The sequence below is a fragment of the Protopterus annectens genome, chromosome 5.part0, assembly GCF_019279795.1.
Source record: "Protopterus annectens isolate FY-2018-M chromosome 5.part0, PAN1.0, whole genome shotgun sequence".
NCBI lineage: Eukaryota > Metazoa > Chordata > Ceratodontiformes > Protopteridae > Protopterus > Protopterus annectens.
In genome coordinates this window covers 624,508,394-624,528,727 of record NC_056735.1, presented here as the reverse complement: position 1 = coordinate 624,528,727, position 20,334 = coordinate 624,508,394, and the positions used below count along the sequence as shown (strand labels likewise).

Below are 20,334 nucleotides of genomic sequence, written 5' to 3'. Positions count from 1 at the left end.
TGTACGGGTTAACAGTGTTTTGTGTAATTATGTAGATCAAATTAACAGGAAGAGTATTTAAACCCAGTACTTGTGAGATATGGTTTATCTGAAGAAGTCTATCAGCACGGACTTAAGTGCTTATGTTTTATACAAATTGCTGTAGATACTATCTTGTGGGGCTTGTTTATATTATGAAAATGGTGAATATTGTGAGTGTTGGATTTGTTTGTAACTTTTATATTTATTTCTGTGCACCTATTAGTGTTGTTGGAATTATATATATATATATATATATATATATATATATATATATATATATACAGATATAGATAGCTAGATATAGATATGTATACAGTGGATTTGCATGTGTGTGTGTGTGTGTGTTAATACACGTGCAGCCCTATTGAACGCAGAACTCTTCCAAAAACATACTACTAGCAGGAGTGATCACACTAGGACCTTTTTTTCAAAACAGCCTGTATTTTCTTTTCTCCATCAAAGCTACCCAATAGCTCAGCTAGCTTCATCCAACTAGCCCATTCATTCCACTGGGTTGGAGAAGGCAACAGGCAGGCTTAACCTGGTTAGACAAGAGTCCTACTGATCCACAAAATAAATGATGCCAACAGTAGGTACAATTTAATAAAATAATAAATATGCAAAAACAAAATATCACAGTAAGCACTTTTGCCCTCCAAGTGGATTTCTTCAGGCAGGGACAAACGCACATTAATTGCATTCATGTGAGCAAAGTAGATCATATTGTCAGGGTCAATGAGTCACCCCCTCCTTTTTATATAAAGCTTAATAGTTTTTCACCTCATTTAGATCTGGTGCTTGGCAAGAATTTAATTTCACTTGATGCATACTCTTTCCAATCTAACAGTTCTCAGAATGGCCAGTTTAAAATCACTGGCTGTAAAATTCAAACATGCTTAGAAAGTGCATTATTAGCATCCTGATTCCAAATGGCATACACATTCTCATGAATTTTCTCAGACAGACATCTAGATGCTCTACCTATACAGAATGCTTTACATCGCACACAGCAGACAACGTAAATAAAATTTCTGGCTTTGAAAGTGAATACTTTTGGTATTCTGTATAATTTTCCCTTTAATACCCACAATCAAATATTGACACCTATTACAGTTGCCACAAATATTCACTTCTCCCTTACTTATTACAATTTCTTTCTCATATTGTTAATATTTCTTTCAAGGTTCTTCCTCACTTCAAGACAAACCTTTGACCTTCCTCGAGTATTTTAGGTGTACAGGACCTTATTCATGGGTGCCCATTTGTTCCTCCACTATTCCAAAAGCTGGGTAGTAGGAAGAAGGCTCCCTTATAGCTCCTGCAGAGTGGCCTATTCTCTCTTTGGGGAGAGGGCATCCCTTTCCCTTGCAAAGGCTTACAGAGCTTTGCTTCTATGCTGCGAATTGGAGACAGCAATTCATACCTCTCAACTGTACAGATTTTTGCAGAACGCCCAGATTTTTGCTTCATATTTTTGTTTCTTATAAAATCATGGGTTTTGGCAAATCACTAGCAAATCATTGAGGACTGAATGCAAAACCTGTTATTCTATCAATTTTTTAAGTTTCTATGAGCAGTATTTACAAATTGTCCCTATTTTTGGGCCTTTGCCCCCCATTATTTATAGATTTGTTTAGATTTCTTGCTGTAAGAGGTTGAGAGGTATGGACAGCATACCTTTGCATGCCCACTTGGTTTACATGTATGCACGTGGGCAGCATGTGCTCACAGGCTCCTTCTAGGTTTCATCCAAGTGGCGAGCTAGTGCTGACCACTCCAACCCTCCCAAGATGAGCAAGCTGACGTGGCCACTCACTCCTATCCTCTTCAGGCAGCTTCCTATCCTCTTCCAGGTGGCGGAGCAGCTAGTCGATCACTAGTCAGCCTGCACTGTGCATGGCTGCATATCCAGAAATAATGTACTGCTTATTTCATACAACAAGAAAGACCAGTGAATGCATCTATAAATACTTTATTCTGAAAATACATTACACATGATTTAAGAAACAGTTTTCAAATTCATTAAATTTACACTGCAAACAAAATAAATACATACATCTTTATACATTTGGCATGGAAACTTTCTTTATAATTACAAGGCAGCACAAAATAAGTTGTACTTTATATTCTTTACATTTCAAGGCACTGGTAACCCCTGAAAGATGCTTGTTTAGTCCCATCCCATCTAAACAAAAAAGTACCATCTCTAGTCTGGAAGGAAGGCCATATCTGAACACTTATGGAATGTTATATTAGCTCAATTTTAAAGCCATGGGTAAAAGAAACAAAGTCAAGTACCAACTAAGTGCCAGAAACTCATGTAGTGCAAATATTTGACTTCACTACTATCCTTCCAGATCTTCATCTAGATTTGGTGGTGGTGGTGGGAGGCATATAAAAACAAGTGAAAACAGAAGGTAAGACCTACTGTTAACATGCTGTTAGACCTGTGAGTATATATATTATTATTTTTAAGCTGACCTGCTGGGAGTATGTAAATTATTAAGTTGACCTGCAATGTTTTTATATGTAAGCTTATGTAAATTAAATGTAGAAAACAAAACAGTTATACATCATCCATATACAACCATTTATAAAGCAAGTACAGTCTGTAATGGAACAGATAATTGTAGAAAAATGCATCAAAAATGTACCAAGTCATAAATTCATAGTAATTAAAATCTATTACTACTAATATGTAAACTGTTTAAAAATTTGTTTAATGAAGTGAGAGCCTTTTACATAAATACCAGTTAACTATTATGTATACACAAGTACTGACCAAACAAATCATCATAACATTAAATGGACAACCTTTGTGATACGTGAGCATCTATTAACAGTCAAACATACTATCTTGTTCTGAGCCTACAACAGATGCCCTTCTTATATGTACAAGAAAGAAAACTCAGTAGTATGAAAATGCATGAGCATGCTCATTTGTGCAAATTGCTCTCTGTTTTACCAGAATCCAGCCAGCAACCTTACAATATGTAATGCAGACCAGCTGCAACTTTAATTCATAACTGGTTATTCAAAGTCCTCTTCATAGTCATCAATTTCATCAATGAACTGTGCATTGGGAATTTCAAAGAATGCCCTCTTCTCTGCTCTGGTGTGATCACCAGCCATTCGCCTGTTTGAACCATCCAGTTCTGTTTCGAAGCTGGAAGAAAACAGTTAAAGCAAGAGTTTTACTTATTTTTTAAAGTTCAGTCAAACAGGAATATAGTATAACATCAATAATGTTTTCTTAATATCTGTATTATAGTATTAAGCTGTTGTCTTTTTCCACTTAAGATCTCACAAACAGCAAAAACATCTAGTGCAGAATTTTTACAGACAACCTTTTCATAGATTCAGGATCTTAAAAAACCTAGTCTTATATTCCCAGGCAGTTTTTTGGTCCTTGAGTATTGTGTATGAATAACACAGAATCTTTCTGGAATACACAACATTTTTGCATTCATTTTATTTATCCTTTGTTGACCAGGTTAATCCCACTAGGTTAGTAGCCTCTTTTGAGGGGAGACCAGAGATGGTATTTATACTACTAGAGGAAATTTTGGCCAGGGCATCAGGGGACGTCTCCTAGCCTTTTTTAATCTTTCACATCCACCTGATTACCACCAACTCAAGCAGATGGGACCTCAGTTTAACGTCTCATCCGAAGGGCAACACGTTCAGGAGTGCAGCACCCCCCCCCTTATACTGCACTGCAGTGTCAGTAATAAATCCACATGGTGTATGAATAGAACCCACAGCTGTCTGTACTAACAGCAACTGTTACATATGTTGTACCACTGATATTGTTAAAGTCTAACTACAGTCTTGTTTACAGTGAGACACCTAAATATTTAGTTGAGATTGTGTAAGTTGCACTAACGCATAACAGTAGATGTTTGGATTTCTCACTGCTGCAGTAACCTTTATTGGTTGTTCCTTTATCTAGAGAACAACTGGCTAACCACAAAGCTCTGCCACCCCAACCCCTCCACTCTAACTGCTGATTGGCTAATCTCAAGGAGGGACATCAGCAGGCAGAGTGAAGACTTCTTCAGGAATTTCTTGCCTAAATTAAAAATAACAAACAAAAAAAAAAAAAACAAACAAAGAAGTGCATGAAGTAGAAATACACATAACATTACTTTATATCCCAAGTACAAATATGTATAAAAGTAGGGGTGTGGAGGGTGGGTGCAGCTTCTGCAAAAACAAAGAATCCAAACTGATACTGTTATGGATAACTGCAACTTATACAACTGTACTATGTTCATCATTCTCACTGCTGCAGTAGCCTTTAGGCTACATGTTCAGTGCAGAAGTTCCAACTCAGGGCTCCTAGGAGCCATTTAAGAGTTTGCCATCTGGCAGACTCATATATAAATTATTACTGCTGTTATTGGTACTGTGCCCCAAAAAGTAAAACCAGGAGAGGCTGCTAATGCCTCATTTCTTACTGATTTATACACAAGATTGTGACCTCTCAAAAGCCTACAACCGAGTACAGAAAAAGTGTCTACAATCTCTCTTTATAACCCAGATTTTTCAATCCTCAAACTTTCTAGTAACCATCTTCTGGATTCTCTCAAGTCTATTTATTTGGCTAGCTTTATAACAACGGAAGTATCTACAATATTCTATGACAAGCCATATGGTAGAAGTAGAAAGTAGAATGAAGACTTCTTTCTCTCTACTACTAACACTATTCAAAATGTCTTTTAAAAGACCATAACACTTCCACACCACTATCTTGATATGATCAAAGTCAGCATTATTCATCATATATCCTAGAACTCACACAGAACTTACTAAGATCAAAATATCATTATTCAGAGCATAAGGATAAAGGTTATTTCCCGAACCAAAACGCATTACATTGCACTTATTGTTACCGAACTGCATCCCAGTTTGCAATTAATTATGATTGTACATATTTGTAACTAAAACCTCACCTTAGCGTCATCACCAAATTTACTTAGCCAGGTGCTGTCACATACTGCGGACTCGGACATTAATAGGCCAAACAGCATGGCACCAAGTACAGATCCTTGGGGGCCCATAAATCAACATTTCTTATCTTTGAAACAGAATACCCTACTCTCACATTAAAATTTCCTTCCTGATAGCTGACTGGCTATCTAAAGTACAATGCAGATATTCATATTATGGTTTAACATAACATCAAGTATTCTGTCATGGGTTGATTAACAAAGCCCATCCAATCTGGGAGGGAGGGAATAAGGATGCAGGGGCCTCTGGAGAATGGTTCTAGCAATGCTAGCCCATGACCTAGAAAAGGAATCTGATTTGTAATACTTTACAGAAGTACGTACAGAGGACCATGTAAGCTGCCTCTAGAATGCTTCTATAGTCTACCCCTTTATAATAAGCCATCGACGAAGACAAGGCTCTTGTACAACTGTGCCTTGATACTGCCTAGAATGGATTTGCCAAGGTAAGAACAACAAAAATTAATAGTTGAAGACAACCACTTGGAAAATGGCTGTTTATAGACAGTGTGGCCTTTTTTGTCCCTTGATATGAAATCCATAGCTAATCAACTTTTCTAAAGGGCTTAGCTCTGTCCAGATAGTACCAGAGCTGCCTACCAATGTCTGGAATATACAAAATCCTTTCTCCCTGTTTTTATTTTTAGCTCTGGGTAGCCTGATTCAGAGTAAACTCTGAAACCACTATAGGCATGAATAAGGGGTTTATTCTTAAAGAGATCCTATGCCCGTGGAAAATGAACTAGGGATCACCTATCACAGCAGTTTGTAACGCAGATACTTTTCTTGCAGATGTCAGAACAATAAGAACCTTAAATCAGCTTGATGGACAGGTTCAAGAGGTGAAGAGTCAATTCTTCCAGCACAAAGTTGAGATCCCAAGGATCCTGGTGGATGGTTTATGAGAAATTAAAAATATCTTTTGTACTGGGGAAGATAGGTTATTCTGCCTGGCAATTACTGGAAGTGGAGGAACCAAGGTGTCAACTTGAGACTTTTTAGATTGGGATGGACTAGTCCCTGTGGGTGAGACAACAGATCTGGAGTTGGATCCAGAGTCCACGGGCAGTGAACCAGGCGAGGCCAGAGAAAGGGAAACCAGACTTGACGGAATGAGTACGGTGCAATGAGGATCACTTTGCTTCTCAACAATTGGGCTTTCTTCAAAAACTGGGGAATTAGGGAGACTGATGGAAAGGGTAAAGTAGACCCGGGGGCCAATCGTGTAGGAGCGCATCTCTCGGGGACTCCCCCTGAGGGGGGATTAGGGCATAGTAGCTGCTGCACTTGTGGTTTGTGGGAGAGGCAAACAGATCGCAGCAAGGCTGACCCCACGAATGAAAGATCTTCGCCATCACAATGGGACTGACAGACCACTCGTGAGGCAGGAGAATGCATCTGCGCAGTTTGTCTGTAATCACATTGGAATTCCCTGGGATGTACGTTATCAAAAAGCGGTTGGAGGCGATCACTTATTGCCAAACTCTTACGGCTTCCCAACATAAAGGGTAGGATCTGGTTCCCCCCTATTTGTTGATGTACCAGACCACTGACATGTTGTCTAACTACATAGCAATTGTCCCCGAAGGGAGGGCGGATTGGAAGGCTTGCAACGCTAAGAGCACTGCCCTCGATTCTAGGACATTGTCATGCAAACTGGCCTCTAGAAAGGACCAAGTGCCTTGGACTGTCTTTCCCTGAAAATGCCCCTCCCACCCCATCAGGGAAGTATCCATGGTCACTACAGCCTTGGGCTGAAAGGGTGAGAATGGGCGGCTCCACAATTCTTGTTTCATCCACCAATGCAAATCCTGCTTACAATGGTTGGTTATTCGTACTGGGTGTGACATTGGGTGTGTTAACAGAGACCACTGTGGTACAAGGAGCCACTGAAGCAGCCTCATATGGTATCTTGCCAGAGGAACTAGGGTGATTACTGCTGCCATAGACCCAAGAAGTTGGAAAACCAGATGAACCAGAACTTTGTCTTGATAGAGTATCACTTGGAGTTGTGACCTCAGCCTTATCAGTCTGTGAAGAGGGAGAGTGGCCATGCAGGATTTTGTGTTTAATGTTGCTCGACGAACTCTATGTCTTGTATGGGGGATAGTTTGGATTGTTCTCCGTTTATTGAGATGCTTAAGAACTCTGCAAGCCTTAGAATGGACTCCACGGCGGAAAACAGTAGATGTCTGGAGGGGGGAGTGAGGAGCCAGTCATCTAAATATAGAAACACACAGAATCCCTGTAGCCTTAAGTGAGCTGCTACCACTGGTATGCATTTGGCGAACAACTTGGGGGCTGTGGTGAGACCAAAGGGCAGTGCTCAAAATTGGAAATGACTGGTTCCCAGCCAGAAGCGGAGATATCTGCTGGAGTGCTTGCCCATCTTTATGTGGTAATACGCATCCTGACATTCTATATAGCACATCCAATCTTCTTTCTTCAGAAAGGGAAGGATAGACTGAACTGTGACCATCTGGAATTTCGTCTGCTGAACAAACTTGTTCATAACGCTGAGGTCTAGAATAGGCCTCCAGTCCCCTGTCCTTTTTGGCATTAAAAAGAATCTTGAGTAAAATCCAGATCCTATATGGTCTGGTGAAACTGTTTGCATGACTTTTTTTGAAGCAGCTTTTGAATTTCTAGTACTGCTCTATCCCTCTGACTAGATGGAACATCAGGAATTCGCCTTTGTGGTCGGGATAAAGAGTGAAGGAGATAAGGTAACCTCTGGTAATTATTGTCTGCACCCAGGAATCTGATGTTACTGTGTGCCAGGCTAGGTGGTGTCGAGAAAATCTTCTGCCGACTACCTCCAGAGGTAAGCAATTGGGCCGCTGCTCAGGAGTGCTGGTAGGGTAGTCCAGAGAAAAAATCTCTGGAACCCTGGTTACACGGACCTCCTCTACCACAGGAGGGGCGTCTTCCCGAAGAGTTCCCCCCTCTGCCCCAGGGATAATGCTCACCACGTGTGTCCCGAAAGAGCCCTTGGGACTTGCTGAACCACATCTTTCCACTCCCCTGTTTCCTGGAGTAAGGTCATTGGGAGTGAAAAAACATGCCCAGAGCAGAAAGGGTCTTTCCGACCTTCTCACACCTGGCTAATGTGTCTCCAACTTTTGGGCCAAGCAACAAGGTGGCATCTACCTGGGCATTGATAAAGGAAAACTTGAAAGGGTCTGCAAAGTCACATAAGCGCATCCAGGCATGACATGTAATGGCAATGTCTGTACCCGCTGCCCTGGCCGTCCCTTTGGCTGTGTGTGCAATAAGCTGCATGAAGTAGTAGGATATCGATTCAAAGGTTGCAAGCTGGGAAGGCAACCTTATTGCGTACCTCATCAGACACTGCTCCTGCCAAGGTCCCTGAAAGCTCTGTTATCAGGTCCATTTGAAGTTGTGTGAAATGTGCCAAAAAAGTCAACAACTGTATGGCAAAGGTCGTTGAAGTATAGACCCACTTTCCGAATCTGTCCATCGTCTGAGACTCTCGGTTTGGAGGATGGACAGCAGGAATCTCCTTGGCGAGTTCCTTCTTTGTGGCAGCCACCACCACCATAGCATCTACTGCTAGAACTTTGGACTAGTGGGGGCGATCTTTGGGTGCGTAGGGAATTTTGTCCATGTCTGGTCTCCAGGGGATTGGCTCTATAGTATCAGGGGCCTTCCACACATGCTGCACGATGAGCTTGACCAAATCGTCAAGTGGGGTCACCCAAGAAGTAGAGGGCCAGGCACAAAATGTCTGCAAGAAAACAGATTCCTCAGAGGAAGGGTTTGTGGGCTTCCAATCGCCTCTCTGTTTTAAGACTTCCAGGACATCTCCAAAGGAGACATCTTCAGGGGGTAACCGTGGGAACCCTTCCCCTTCATCGTAATCTGTATCATCAGTGACAGATTCTTCCAGAGAATCTAGGTGCTTCCTCTTGCATGATCTCTTACCGGGTGGCTCCTCGGGGGAAGATCTGAGGAGGACTCCAAAGAGAGGGCACCTTGCAGCAGGGTGTCTTGATGTTCTCGTGCCCACTGCCTCAATGTAGCAGACTCTGACAGCTGTGAGCCAGAGGATACACAGATGTGACACTCCGACAGGGATGTGCCAACTGCGAGCATGCCGAGGTAAGAGCTCTCTCCATAATCTGGAAGGCAGGCCCGCCCAAAGAGGGATGGGAGCCCAGAATCAAGGAAGACAACTTCAGAACTTGGGTCATACCCTGCTCCAACAAGCCCACTTCCAGAGAAGGAGCCATGAGAGGACTTGGAACTGTCAGTGCACCAGGAACTGTAGATAGCGTTGTGGAAAAAAATCGGAGCTGAACTGTGGATCCTGGAGCTGGCAGTCAAGTCCAGGTCCCACGGGTGGGTAGGCTCCGACAGAGCGGCTGACCACAGAGATGGTTCCGGAACCAAGGTGAGGTCCACCATTGGTACTGAAGTACTTGGCACCAGAAAAGTCAAAGTCGAGGGCTCCAAGACCTAAAGAGAGGTTGAAGGAGGAAGATAAGTGGGAGTCCTTGGAGAATAGGCCTTGGATCCAGATGGGATGGGAGAGAGGTCCTAGATAGGGCAGGCAGACCTCTGGCTGCCAAGAGCTGATCCACTAATGTGACTACACCAAGCTCTGAAAGGCTCCTGGTAGAATGGATGGACATCCCTGAAGGTGATTCCAGGCATTCAACAAAGGGGCTCAATTGCTGACCAAGGAAGGGGTCAATACCAACGATGGTAAGAGAGTACATACCAATAAGGTAAAAGGGGATAAATAGCACTTTTCCTCAACCAGACAAGTCAGTAACTTATAAGAATCATCCAAATAACTAATTTAGAGTTGAGACAAAAATTATGAGAAAATATCAGAAGAAAAAAGTTAGCACTTAACTGAGAGCATGGCTGATGCATCCGAAATTCTACACGGTAAACGATATCTGAAGGTAAGGGAAGAAAGACACTATGGGTAGCCTTAGCTTGAGAGTTTCTGGCTGGCACGAGCTTGATAAACGTCCAAGCCAGTTCCAAGGACTGGACCGAGACCCAACAGTTCAAGAATGAATGAAGACTCACAGCATCAAATTAAGGGGGTTTGTTCTTAAAGAGACCCTGTCCCCATGAAAAATGAGCTAAGGATAACCTACCATAGGAGTTTGTAACACAGATTCTTTTCTTGCAGATGTCAGAATAATAAGTACAGCTTTTCCATGTCAAGAACGGTACCTTAAATCAGCTTGGACAGGTTCAAGAGGTGAAGAGTCAATTCCTCCAGCACAAAGTTGAGATCCCAAGGATAAGTAACCTGTTTAAAAGGTCTTGGGCATAAAACTCCTTTCAGAAATTGTTTTACCACAGAGAAGAAACATGAGGATCCATGGGCAGACATGCTGAAATGGCTGCAAAATAAACCTTTGTAGATAAATAAAAAAGGCCACAGAAAAGTAACTTGCACAAATATCTGTGCACTAGTGGTTCAAAAACCCCTGAAGAGCCCTGGTTATTGGTTAGACATCAACTAGCATTCTTTAATTCCATAAAAAGGGACTACCAATGTTGTTAGGGTCAAAATGGGGTCAACACAACTGATTTTTGGGAATCCTTCTGAATCTTCAGAATTACCCTGGGTATCAGTGGAAAAGCACAGATGAAAATTAACTTCCAATGCATCTGTTTTTCAGGATTGCTTGCAAGGAGCCATGGAGTAGAATTTATGTCATTGTCTATTTTGAAAGGAGGCAAACATATCTGTTTAAAGTATTCCCCACAACTGGATCAGCGCCTGGAAGACTTCCTCATTCTATTTCTATTCATGAGGGTCTGTCCTGGTCTTTCTCAGCTTGTCTGCTACTGTTTTTTTGCTTTGATGGAATGCAAGATACTTACATTGGTTAAGGAATGCTGAAGAGCTAACTCCCAAGTCACCATAGCCAGCCTGCATAAGAATATGGCCTTGTACATCCCTGCTTGTATAACACTACTGTGGCATTGTCTGTAATCACTTGGTGAGGGCATGGAGAAAACAAGTGATGGAGAGAGTTCAAGGAATGATCACAGCCAACATCTCCTTTACACTGATGTGTTTTGGTCTGCCTGAATAACTCCAGAAGCTTTATACATTTACCCCTATAGAAACTGCTCCCCAAGCAAAATTTGAAGTATCAGTGGTGAGAGATTGGCTTGGGGTCTGATGAGAGAAAAGAAAACCTAGTTTCAGCTGAATTGTTGTCTTCACCAATGTGGTTCCCTTTTTAGGAAGCAAAAAATATAATTTGATGCTCCAATGGATATAAATACTGGGTCTATATACTTTGAAGAAACTACTGAATCTTTCTTGTGTGCAACTTGGCTAGGATTCTGAGAAATTCTCTTGCAGATGTCCGAGACTGACTGGGGAAGTTCAGGAAAGATCCAAGATAAAAAAAGAAGTTATGTTCTTATCATAACATTCCATCTGTGTTGCTGATCTTAATTCATTCATGACTGATGGGTCTCGGTTCCTTACTTGGCCAATATAACAAGCTCGCACCAGCCAAAAAATTCTCGAGCTAAGTTTACCCATAGTGCCCTCTCCTCATCTCCTCAGATTTAGTTTGCCTGTAAAGATAGAAAAATGGAGGCTTTGTCTGAGCAACTACCCTATCAGATAACCAGGAACAAATTCAAACCTCCAGGAGTCTTTCGGAGAGGGTAGGAGGGTGGGATGTCATGACTGAATGAAGATCAACAACACAGATGGAAAATTATGGTAAGAACATAACTTCTTTTTCTGATGTTGTTAATCTTCATTCATTCAAGACTGATGGGACAGAGTCCCTATCTACTTTATGTCCTGGGAAGCCCTACGGAAGGATATTTTTGAGCACCATTGAGCCAAAGGATGCTCTTCCCCTGGAGACCATATCCAATTTGTAATGAGTAATAAAGGTATGAGGGGGTAGCCCAAGTAGATGCTGCGCAAATGTGTCAATAGAGGCTCTAGAGTGAAAGGCCGCTAAAGTGGACACTGATCTGGTGGAGTGGGCCTTGACTTTAGTTGGTAGAGACATATTGTTTCATTGATAAACAAAGTTAATGCGATCTCTCAACCACTTTGATAAAGTGACTTTGGAAACTGGTTTGCCTAATCTTGGAACTGAAAGAGACAAAAACAGTTGGCCTGATTTTCTGAATGATTTAGTCCTGTCTAAATAAAATGTATTTGTCTATGCATGTCTAATAAGTGCAAACAGTATTCTCCTTTTTAGAAAATTTTGGAAAGAAAACTGGCAAATCAATGGATTGGTTAAGATGTAAATCTGAAACAACTTTTGGTAGGAAGGAGGGGGGTTACTCCAAAGTGATACTCTCTCCTTGTGGAAAATGATGTTGTTTTACACACAAAGCTTCCAACTCTGATATCCTCCTGGTTGATATGATGGCTACTAGGAATAAGGTTTTCCCAAGACAAATACTTTATATCACTGGAGGCTGATGGCTCAATGGGTTGACACGTTAAAGTTTGTAAGACTGGTGTCGAACTCCAAGATTCAATAGGATCATTAAGAGGTGGTCTCAAATGCATGACTCCCTTCAAGAAGGGTTTGCAGAGACGGCGGGACATCAAGGAAGAGTCATTAAAACCATTAGGAAAATTGGAGAAAGCTGCTAAATGAACTCTGATAGTAGAGGCTGAAGGTCCTGATTGGAGTAAAGTTGATAAGTATTCTAATACCGTATGAATCGGGGCTGAGACGGGGTATAGTCTTTTATTATTGAGTCCAAATCACAAATCTGTTCCATTTACTATGATAAAGTTTCCTGGTGGATGGTTTATGGGAAACCAGAAGTACCTTTTGCACTGGGGAAGATGGATTACTCTGCCTGGCAATTACTGGAAGTGGAGAAACCAAGCGGTCAGTTTGAGACTCAGTAGGTCAGGACAGAACAGCCGTTGTGGATGTCCAAGGGCGGTGAACTAGGTGAGGCCACAGAAAGGGGAACCAAACTTGACGGGGCCAATAGGGTGCAATGAGGATCACTTTGCTTCTCAACCATTGAGCTTTCTTTAAAAACTGTGGTATCAAGGGGAAGGGAGGAAAGGCATAAAGTAGACCCGGGGGCCAATTGCGAATTAGAGCATGTCTTATGTCTTACCCAGGGCGGGGGATGAGGGCAAAGTAGCTACTGCATTTGTGGTTCGAGGGAGAGGTGAAAAGATCAGAGAAATGCTGGCCACTGTAACGAAAAATCTTGGTCTCTATCATGGGATTGAGAGACCACTCGTGAGGCATAAGGATGTTCCTGCTCAATTTGTCCACAATCTTGTTGGAATTGCTGGGAATGTGCACTGCTATCAGAAAGTGGCTGGAATCTATCGCCCATTGCCACACTCTCAGGGCTTTTCAACATAATGGATAGAATCTGGTACCTCCTTCCTTGTTGATGTACCAGACCACTGACATATTGTCTGACTGGATAGCAACTGTCCCTGATGGAAGGACAGCTTGGAATGCTTGCAACGCCAGAAGCACCATCCTCAGTTCTAGGACACTGATATGCAGATTGGCCTCTAAGGGGTACCAAGTGTCTTGGACGGTTCTTCCCTGAAAATGCCCACCCCATCAGGGAGGTGTCCATGGTCACTATAACTTTGGGTTGAGGGGGTTAAAAGGGGTGACACCATAACTCCTCTTCTGGCTTCATCCACCAATTCAGATCTTGTTTGCAACGGTTTGTTATGCGAATTGGGTAAGGCATTGGATGTGTCATTATAGAGCACCGAGATGCTAGAAGCCATTGAAGCAGCCTCATATGGAACCAGAGTGACTGTCGTTGCCATCGAACCTAGAAGTTGTAAGACTAAGCGGGCTGGAACTAGGTCTTGAGAGAGTATCGCCGAGATCTTGATCTTTGTAACCTGTGATGAGGTAAAGCAACTAGGCACAAAAATCACCCCAATGAACTCTAAACTTTGAGCTTGTACTAGTTTTGACTTTTCCTTGTTTATTGAGATGCCTATCATGTCTGCCAGTTTTGAAGTGTAGTATACAACTTGAAGCAGTAGACGCTTGGTGGGGGCAGTAAGGAACCAATCGTCTAAATATGGAAACACTCAGAATCCTAGTAGTCTCAAGTGAGCCGTTACTACTGCCATGCATTTGGTGAACATCCTGGGGGCTGTGGTGAGACCAAAGGGCAGTGCTTGAAATTGATAGTGCTTGGCTCCCAGCCAGAAGCAGAGACATCTTCTGGATTGTTTGTTCATAGGTTGGTACTAGGCTATCGGCCATAGGGCCTATACAAGCCTAGCCATAACAATTGCCTGGCTATTTCTTTCCACACTGTGTATTAGCTAAGCCAGATGTTAAGTGTTATGGTAACTTTTTCCAGAGGTTACTTAACTTGGAAAGTAGGTTTATATTAAACTTTGGCACTCTTGCACCTTAGGGTTTAAATTTGGAGATGAATCTCACCTTATAATATGTTTTGATGGGTAAATGTTGATGTTTCTTTAAATCTTTTATACTTGTCAATTGATTATTTAATTGAAGTTAATATAAAAAGATGCTGCTGATTGTCATGAATTATTCCTGTGAAGGCTTTCTTCAGCCGAGGTAACAGAAGACAATAAATCTGCAGTTTCCTGGCTCCTGAATGTGGTTGTTCTTTTTTGCTGTTTTCATGGTTTCTTTCTGCTTTGACCTTTGAAGGAGCTGGGTTTTCTAAGATGACTAGTCCTGAGTTGAATGTTGATGGATTTCTTTTTGCCAGTTTATTAAAAGAAAGGGATGATAAGTTGGCTCGTTTTGATCCTTGGACTTTTCCTGGGAATGGTAATTTTGTTAAAAGATTTGAACTTAAAAAACTTATGGTTAAAGAAACATCATTGTTTTATGATATTCGTCTGTTGGAGAAATATGAGAGTCTCTCCATTACACCTAGAGGTCTTCGTGTGGATAAGCTTCCTGCTTTTCAATTTGCTGAAGATGAAAAAGAATTTTTAGATGAGTGGAAAGCAGTTTCACTGCAATGTACTTTAGGTTGGCTCAAAATTCTGATAAAATGCAATCGAAAGACTTTAGGTCAGATCCAACTCCAAATTGCACAGGTACAAGAAACTTTGCTTGGAGACTTTTCTAGTGATAATTTTAATGTCACGATGAAGGACATTAAAGATGAAGTGATGAAAGTTGAAACTGAAGTAATTCAAAGAAAAAAGAAAAAATTGTAAAGAGACATTAATGATTTTAAGAATAATCTAGTGTACTCTTGGCAACGGAAACGTAAAAATGGTAGATTCCAAGCTAAAAACGCGGAAGTGAGTTCTCGTAGTGGGCGAGATTCTTCAGTTTCCTCATCTGATACAACGGCTAGTAAGAAAAGTGTGTCCTTTGAACGGGTGGACCTAACCGAAGATTTAGAGGTTTCGTCTGACATGGAGCAACAAAATAGCATGAATTTTCGACAAAATAATAAAGGATGTCAGGAGCAAAGGGTCGGAACAGGAGATACTGAGGTCGGGACATTGCCTGTTGCAGCTGCTTGTTATTCCAGGTTGGGACTTTGTTTCTGTGAGTGAAGACGCTAATGTGAATAATATGCATATAGTAAACTTAAGCGACTTAAACATTACTTCTAACATGGAACAAGTTTTGTTAAAGGGAAGTAAGTTTGTCCCTACTAAAATACCAGCTCTTGCTGATATCTTATTCGATGTCAAGCGTTTTTGTCGCAAATTGTATTTGAAAGTCTTTTTTGAGGCACAGAATACTTTTACTAGTATGCTCATGGAGGGAAATAGTTGCAATGGGGATGTCAATTCTGCCTTAAGTGACTCATTGTTAGACCTTTCCATTTATGATTATGATTTGGAAAGTTTTGTATTTTCGGATGCTGATTTGCCTGATGTTTCTGTATGTGACTCTGATTCAGGTCGTTTTTTCACTGGCTATGGTAAACTTGAAGTGCCTATGTTACCTACACAGAGCTCTTTTTGCCCACCTAAAAAGTCTTTAACTTTAAATATTTTTGAGAATGCTTTGTTTAAAAAAGTTGAGGCTGAATATGTACAGTTTTTGAAGCAATACATAAAATTTAATCTTACAAAATCTGAGTGGTTAGCTATTAAAGATATGAGAAATGCTAGTGATAAGTATGTGTTTTGTCAAGCAGATAAGGGAGGCAATTGGGTTATTATGGGTAAGCTGCATTACTTGAAAATGGTTTTTGATCTGTTATCTGATGAACATGTATATGTTGAGCTGCCTAGTAACCCAGTTTTGGAGTTCAATGCAGCCCTTCTTAAGTTATTAGAAAGAGGAGAAAGGTTAGGCTTCTTAACACAGAAAGATGTGAAGAAACTATATATCACTAAGCCGAAAGATCCATCTTTTTATGCATTGCCTAAGATACATAAAAACTTTTGGGATCCTCCAGGTCGCCCTATTGTTTCTAGCTGTGGATGTTTTCTTGAACATGTTGGGATATTATTGGATAGCCTTTTGAAGAAAGAATTGAATAATGTTATTTCACATATTCAGAATACTAATGACTACTGTGGCTTGGTTAAAAATTTGCAGTGGGAAAAAGATTACTATTGGGCCACAGTTGATGTTAAGGCTTTATATACCAGCATTAAGACACCTTTTGGTTTAGAAGCAATTAGTAAAATTTTAGGGGAAGGACCACGGACATCTTTTATTATAGTGTTACTTGAATTTGCTCTCACTCATAATTACTTTTTATGTGAACAAAAGATTTTTTTACAGACAGAAGGCACAGCAATGGGCACAAATTTTGCCCCTACATATGCTATTCTGTTTATGTCCTATTTTGAAACTAGTTTTATGTATACACTTGAATTTTTTCATAAATCTGTTATTTTGTATCGTAGGTACAATGATGATTTGATTTTCATTTGTAGAGGCAATATTTTGGAATTTGGGAAGTTTATTGATAATTTAAACTGTAATAGGTTTGGTTTGGAATTTACTTTTAAAGTGAATTTGAATGCTATACAGTTTCTTGATATTCAACTATATGTGGATATCCAGAATAAAGTTCAGTTTAGACCTTTTAAGAAGGAAACGGCAACCAATAATTTTTTACATGCTAGTAGTGCACATCCGACCCACTTAATTGAGGCTCTCCCATATGGTGAGTTTAAACGTACCTTTGAGCACACCTCTGAAAGTGGTTTCCTGCCAGAGGAGTTTTTTGATGTAAACAGTGGGCTCTTGGCTAGGGGATATTCTGAAAACTTGATTAAAAAAAGTGAAATTAGAGTTTGGAATAAAAGTGACTTTGTTAGGAGCAATGTTGTACAATTTTCTAAAAGATATATGGAGAACAATATGGATGAGAAAATATTTTTTGTAAAAAAAATACTCTCCATTTTCTGATACTTTAAAGAATATTGTGGATTTTGTGTGGCCCATTGTTTGTTGTAGTGATGAAATAGGACATTTATTTGTTAATAAAGTTACTTTTTCATATGGAAGATACCCTAATTTAAAATAACTTTTGAGCCTTAATTATAATACCAAAATTATGAGTGAAAATACTGGTATGTTTAAGTGTGGGAAATGTAAGGACTGTTCTAGGGTGAAAAATCTATCAGGTGAATTTATTAATGGTATCAAATACACTGCAACTGATGGATTTAATTGTAAATCCTGTGGGGTTGTTTATATTGTGGGTTGTGGATGTGCACTACCAAAGTATTATATTGGTCAAACGAAACGTCAAATTAAAATACGTATCATGGAGCATATTGGCGATGTGAGGAATTGTAGGTTGGAGAGTCCCATCTCTGAGCACTTTAATACAGTTCATAATGGTGTGTTAGATTCTCTTTTTCTGTGTATTAGCTAAGCCAGATGTTAAGTGTTATGGTAACTTTTTCCAGAGGTTACTTAACTTGGAAAGTAGGTTTATATTAAACTTTGGCACTCTTGCACCTAAGGGTTTAAATTTGGAGATGAATCTCACCTTATAATATGTTTTGATGGGTAAATGTTGATGTTTCTTTAAATCTTTTACACTTGTCAATTGATTATTTAATTGAAGTTAATATAAAAAGATGCTGCTGATTGTCATGAATTATTCCTGTGAAGGCTTTCTTTAGCCGAGGTACCAGAAGACAATAAATCTACAGTTTCCTGGCTCCTGAATGTGGTTGTTCTTTTTTGCTGTTTTCGTGTTTTTTTTCTCCTTTTTTCCACACTATTTACTTCCCTGGACCCCTGTCTAGCAGGGCGACTGACGTGATCCCCGGGGTGAATTTCCATTCTCCCATCCAAACATCAAGGTTCCTTTTGAAGAGGGCCAAAAAGGCGCTCTTGCTTGACATGTATGGGCAGTCTATTCCAGAGTCTGGGGAGTCTCTGGGCCAGGAACCTATTCCTCCAGCATGTTTTGTTTATTGTGACGACAAAGTTTAGATCCCTGGAACGTGTGGCTCTGAGGGACTGGGATTCTTTAAGTGTAGCATGTCCAACAGCTCTGGGTTTGACATGGCCTTGTATGTTAAGCAGAGATCGCCTCAGAGTAGACTATATGCGACAGAGTATAGCTGGAGTTTTTTAAGATGGTCAGCATAGGGCATCTGCTTTAGGCCTGTGATTATTTTAGTGAGGTATTTCTGCGGCCTTTCTAGTTGTTGTAGATGTCTTGAGAGGTACATACCAAATGAGGCGTTGTATTCTATAATGGGTCTAATGAGGAATGAGTACAGTGGGACAATGACCTCCTTTTTTCTGGATGAAAAGTCCTTAGTGATGAGGTGTGCCACATAGAAGGATTTCCTGACTGTTGTGGCGATGTGGTTATTGAAGGTGAGACCACTGTCTGCCTGTGTCCCTAAGTCTCTTATCACACTTTCAGTGTTTAGTGTACTGCCATCTGTGTGATAATTCACAGGTACATGTTTTTTCCCAAAGGGGATAACTATACATTTCTTGGCATTGAGCTTGAACCCATGGCTCTCGCACCAAGCATCTGTTTCTGTAAGGCCCTTTTGCAGACTATCCACATCATTTGGGGATTCAATAATGGCTCCCAGTTTGCAGTCATCTGCAAACTTTGTTAGCCAGAGTACCTTAGTGTTGGCCTGTACTTCAGAGAAGTAGATGCCAAACAAGAGAGGTCCCAGGACTGAACCCTGAGGTACTCCACTTGTCTGGAGCTGGATTTGGAGTCAGTTACTTTTACAGTGTGGGTTCTGTCAGTAAGCCAGTTTGCAACCCATTGAGTGACATAGGGATTAATGCCCAGCTTAGTAAGTTTATCTATGATTCCAGAGTAGGGGATGGTGTCAAAGGCCTTGGTGAGGTCCAGAGAGGCTGTGTGGACTGCCTTACCCTCGTTCATGGCTCTGGAGACTGATTTGAAGAAGTCAATCAGGTTCAGGAGACAAGATCGGCCCTTCACAAACCCAAACTGGGTGGGGTCCAGTGTTTTAAGGTTGCCAATGTCTTTGTTTACAAGTTCCATGATAATACATTCCATCCTTGCAGATCAAGCTCGTTAGACTGATGGGGCGGTAGTTCCCGGGATCCAAGGTTGATCCCCACCTTGTGGAGTGGGATAACTGCAGCTGTGCGCCACTCAGTGGACATGAAGCCTGAGGTGAGGGTATAATTAAACATGACACTTAGGTGAGGTGCCAGTTCATTTTGTAGTTCATGTAGTACACAGCCTGGGATGTCATCTGGTCCCATGGATGTTGTATTCTTAGATTTGGAGAGTGCATTTTTTACCTCTGTGGCCATTATTACCGGAGTTTGGCAATCTTCCGGTATTTAGATGGGCCATTTAGGGGTTGAGAGGGGGGGGTGAAGTTGGCACTGAATCGATCTGCCAGGATATTGGCAATATCCTTGGGATCAGTATATTTAATGCCATTCTGTTGTAGCTCAGAGCAAATCTGAGCATTGCCATTTAGATTTCTGACATAGTTATAGAATGCCTTGTGGTTGTCTTTGGAATATTTGGCAATTTTATTTTCGTAACTAGCTTTGGAGGATTTTATGAGGGATCTCAGCTTCTTACTGAGGCTGGTAAGGGAGTTTTTTGCATCCTGGGATTTTCCTCTTTTCTGAAACAGTTTCTTCCTTTTGTTGTAAAGTTTGTTTATGGCAGGGAACCACCACATTGGCTTCCTTTTTTTGGAGGAGAGCATCTTGGTTCTATTTGGGATGGCACGATTAATGCATGAGTGGATGTGCTCGTACAGTGCCTTAGTGTAGGACTCAGCAGTCGAACTTTCAGTTCCTGTCTGCATGGGTTTCTGACTGGAGTAGCATGAAGTTTGTCCATTTTTATGTGGTAA

The 20,334-nt window shown here is 40.9% G+C and overlaps 1 protein-coding gene across 2 annotated transcripts in view; it reads right to left on the bottom strand.

Moving 5' to 3' along the window:
- Positions 1 to 1,977: 1,977 nt before the first annotated feature.
- PPP2R3B (protein phosphatase 2 regulatory subunit B''beta) overlaps positions 1,978 to 20,334 on the bottom strand; it is a 1,731,184-nt gene continuing 1,712,827 nt past the window's right edge. For both annotated transcript variants that reach the window (XM_044072461.1, XM_044072462.1), the window contains exon 13: positions 1,978 to 3,187. In XM_044072461.1, the coding sequence (XP_043928396.1) occupies positions 3,052 to 3,187 (136 nt within the window). In that variant the 3' untranslated portion in view covers positions 1,978 to 3,051. The remainder of the gene's footprint in view (positions 3,188 to 20,334) is intronic.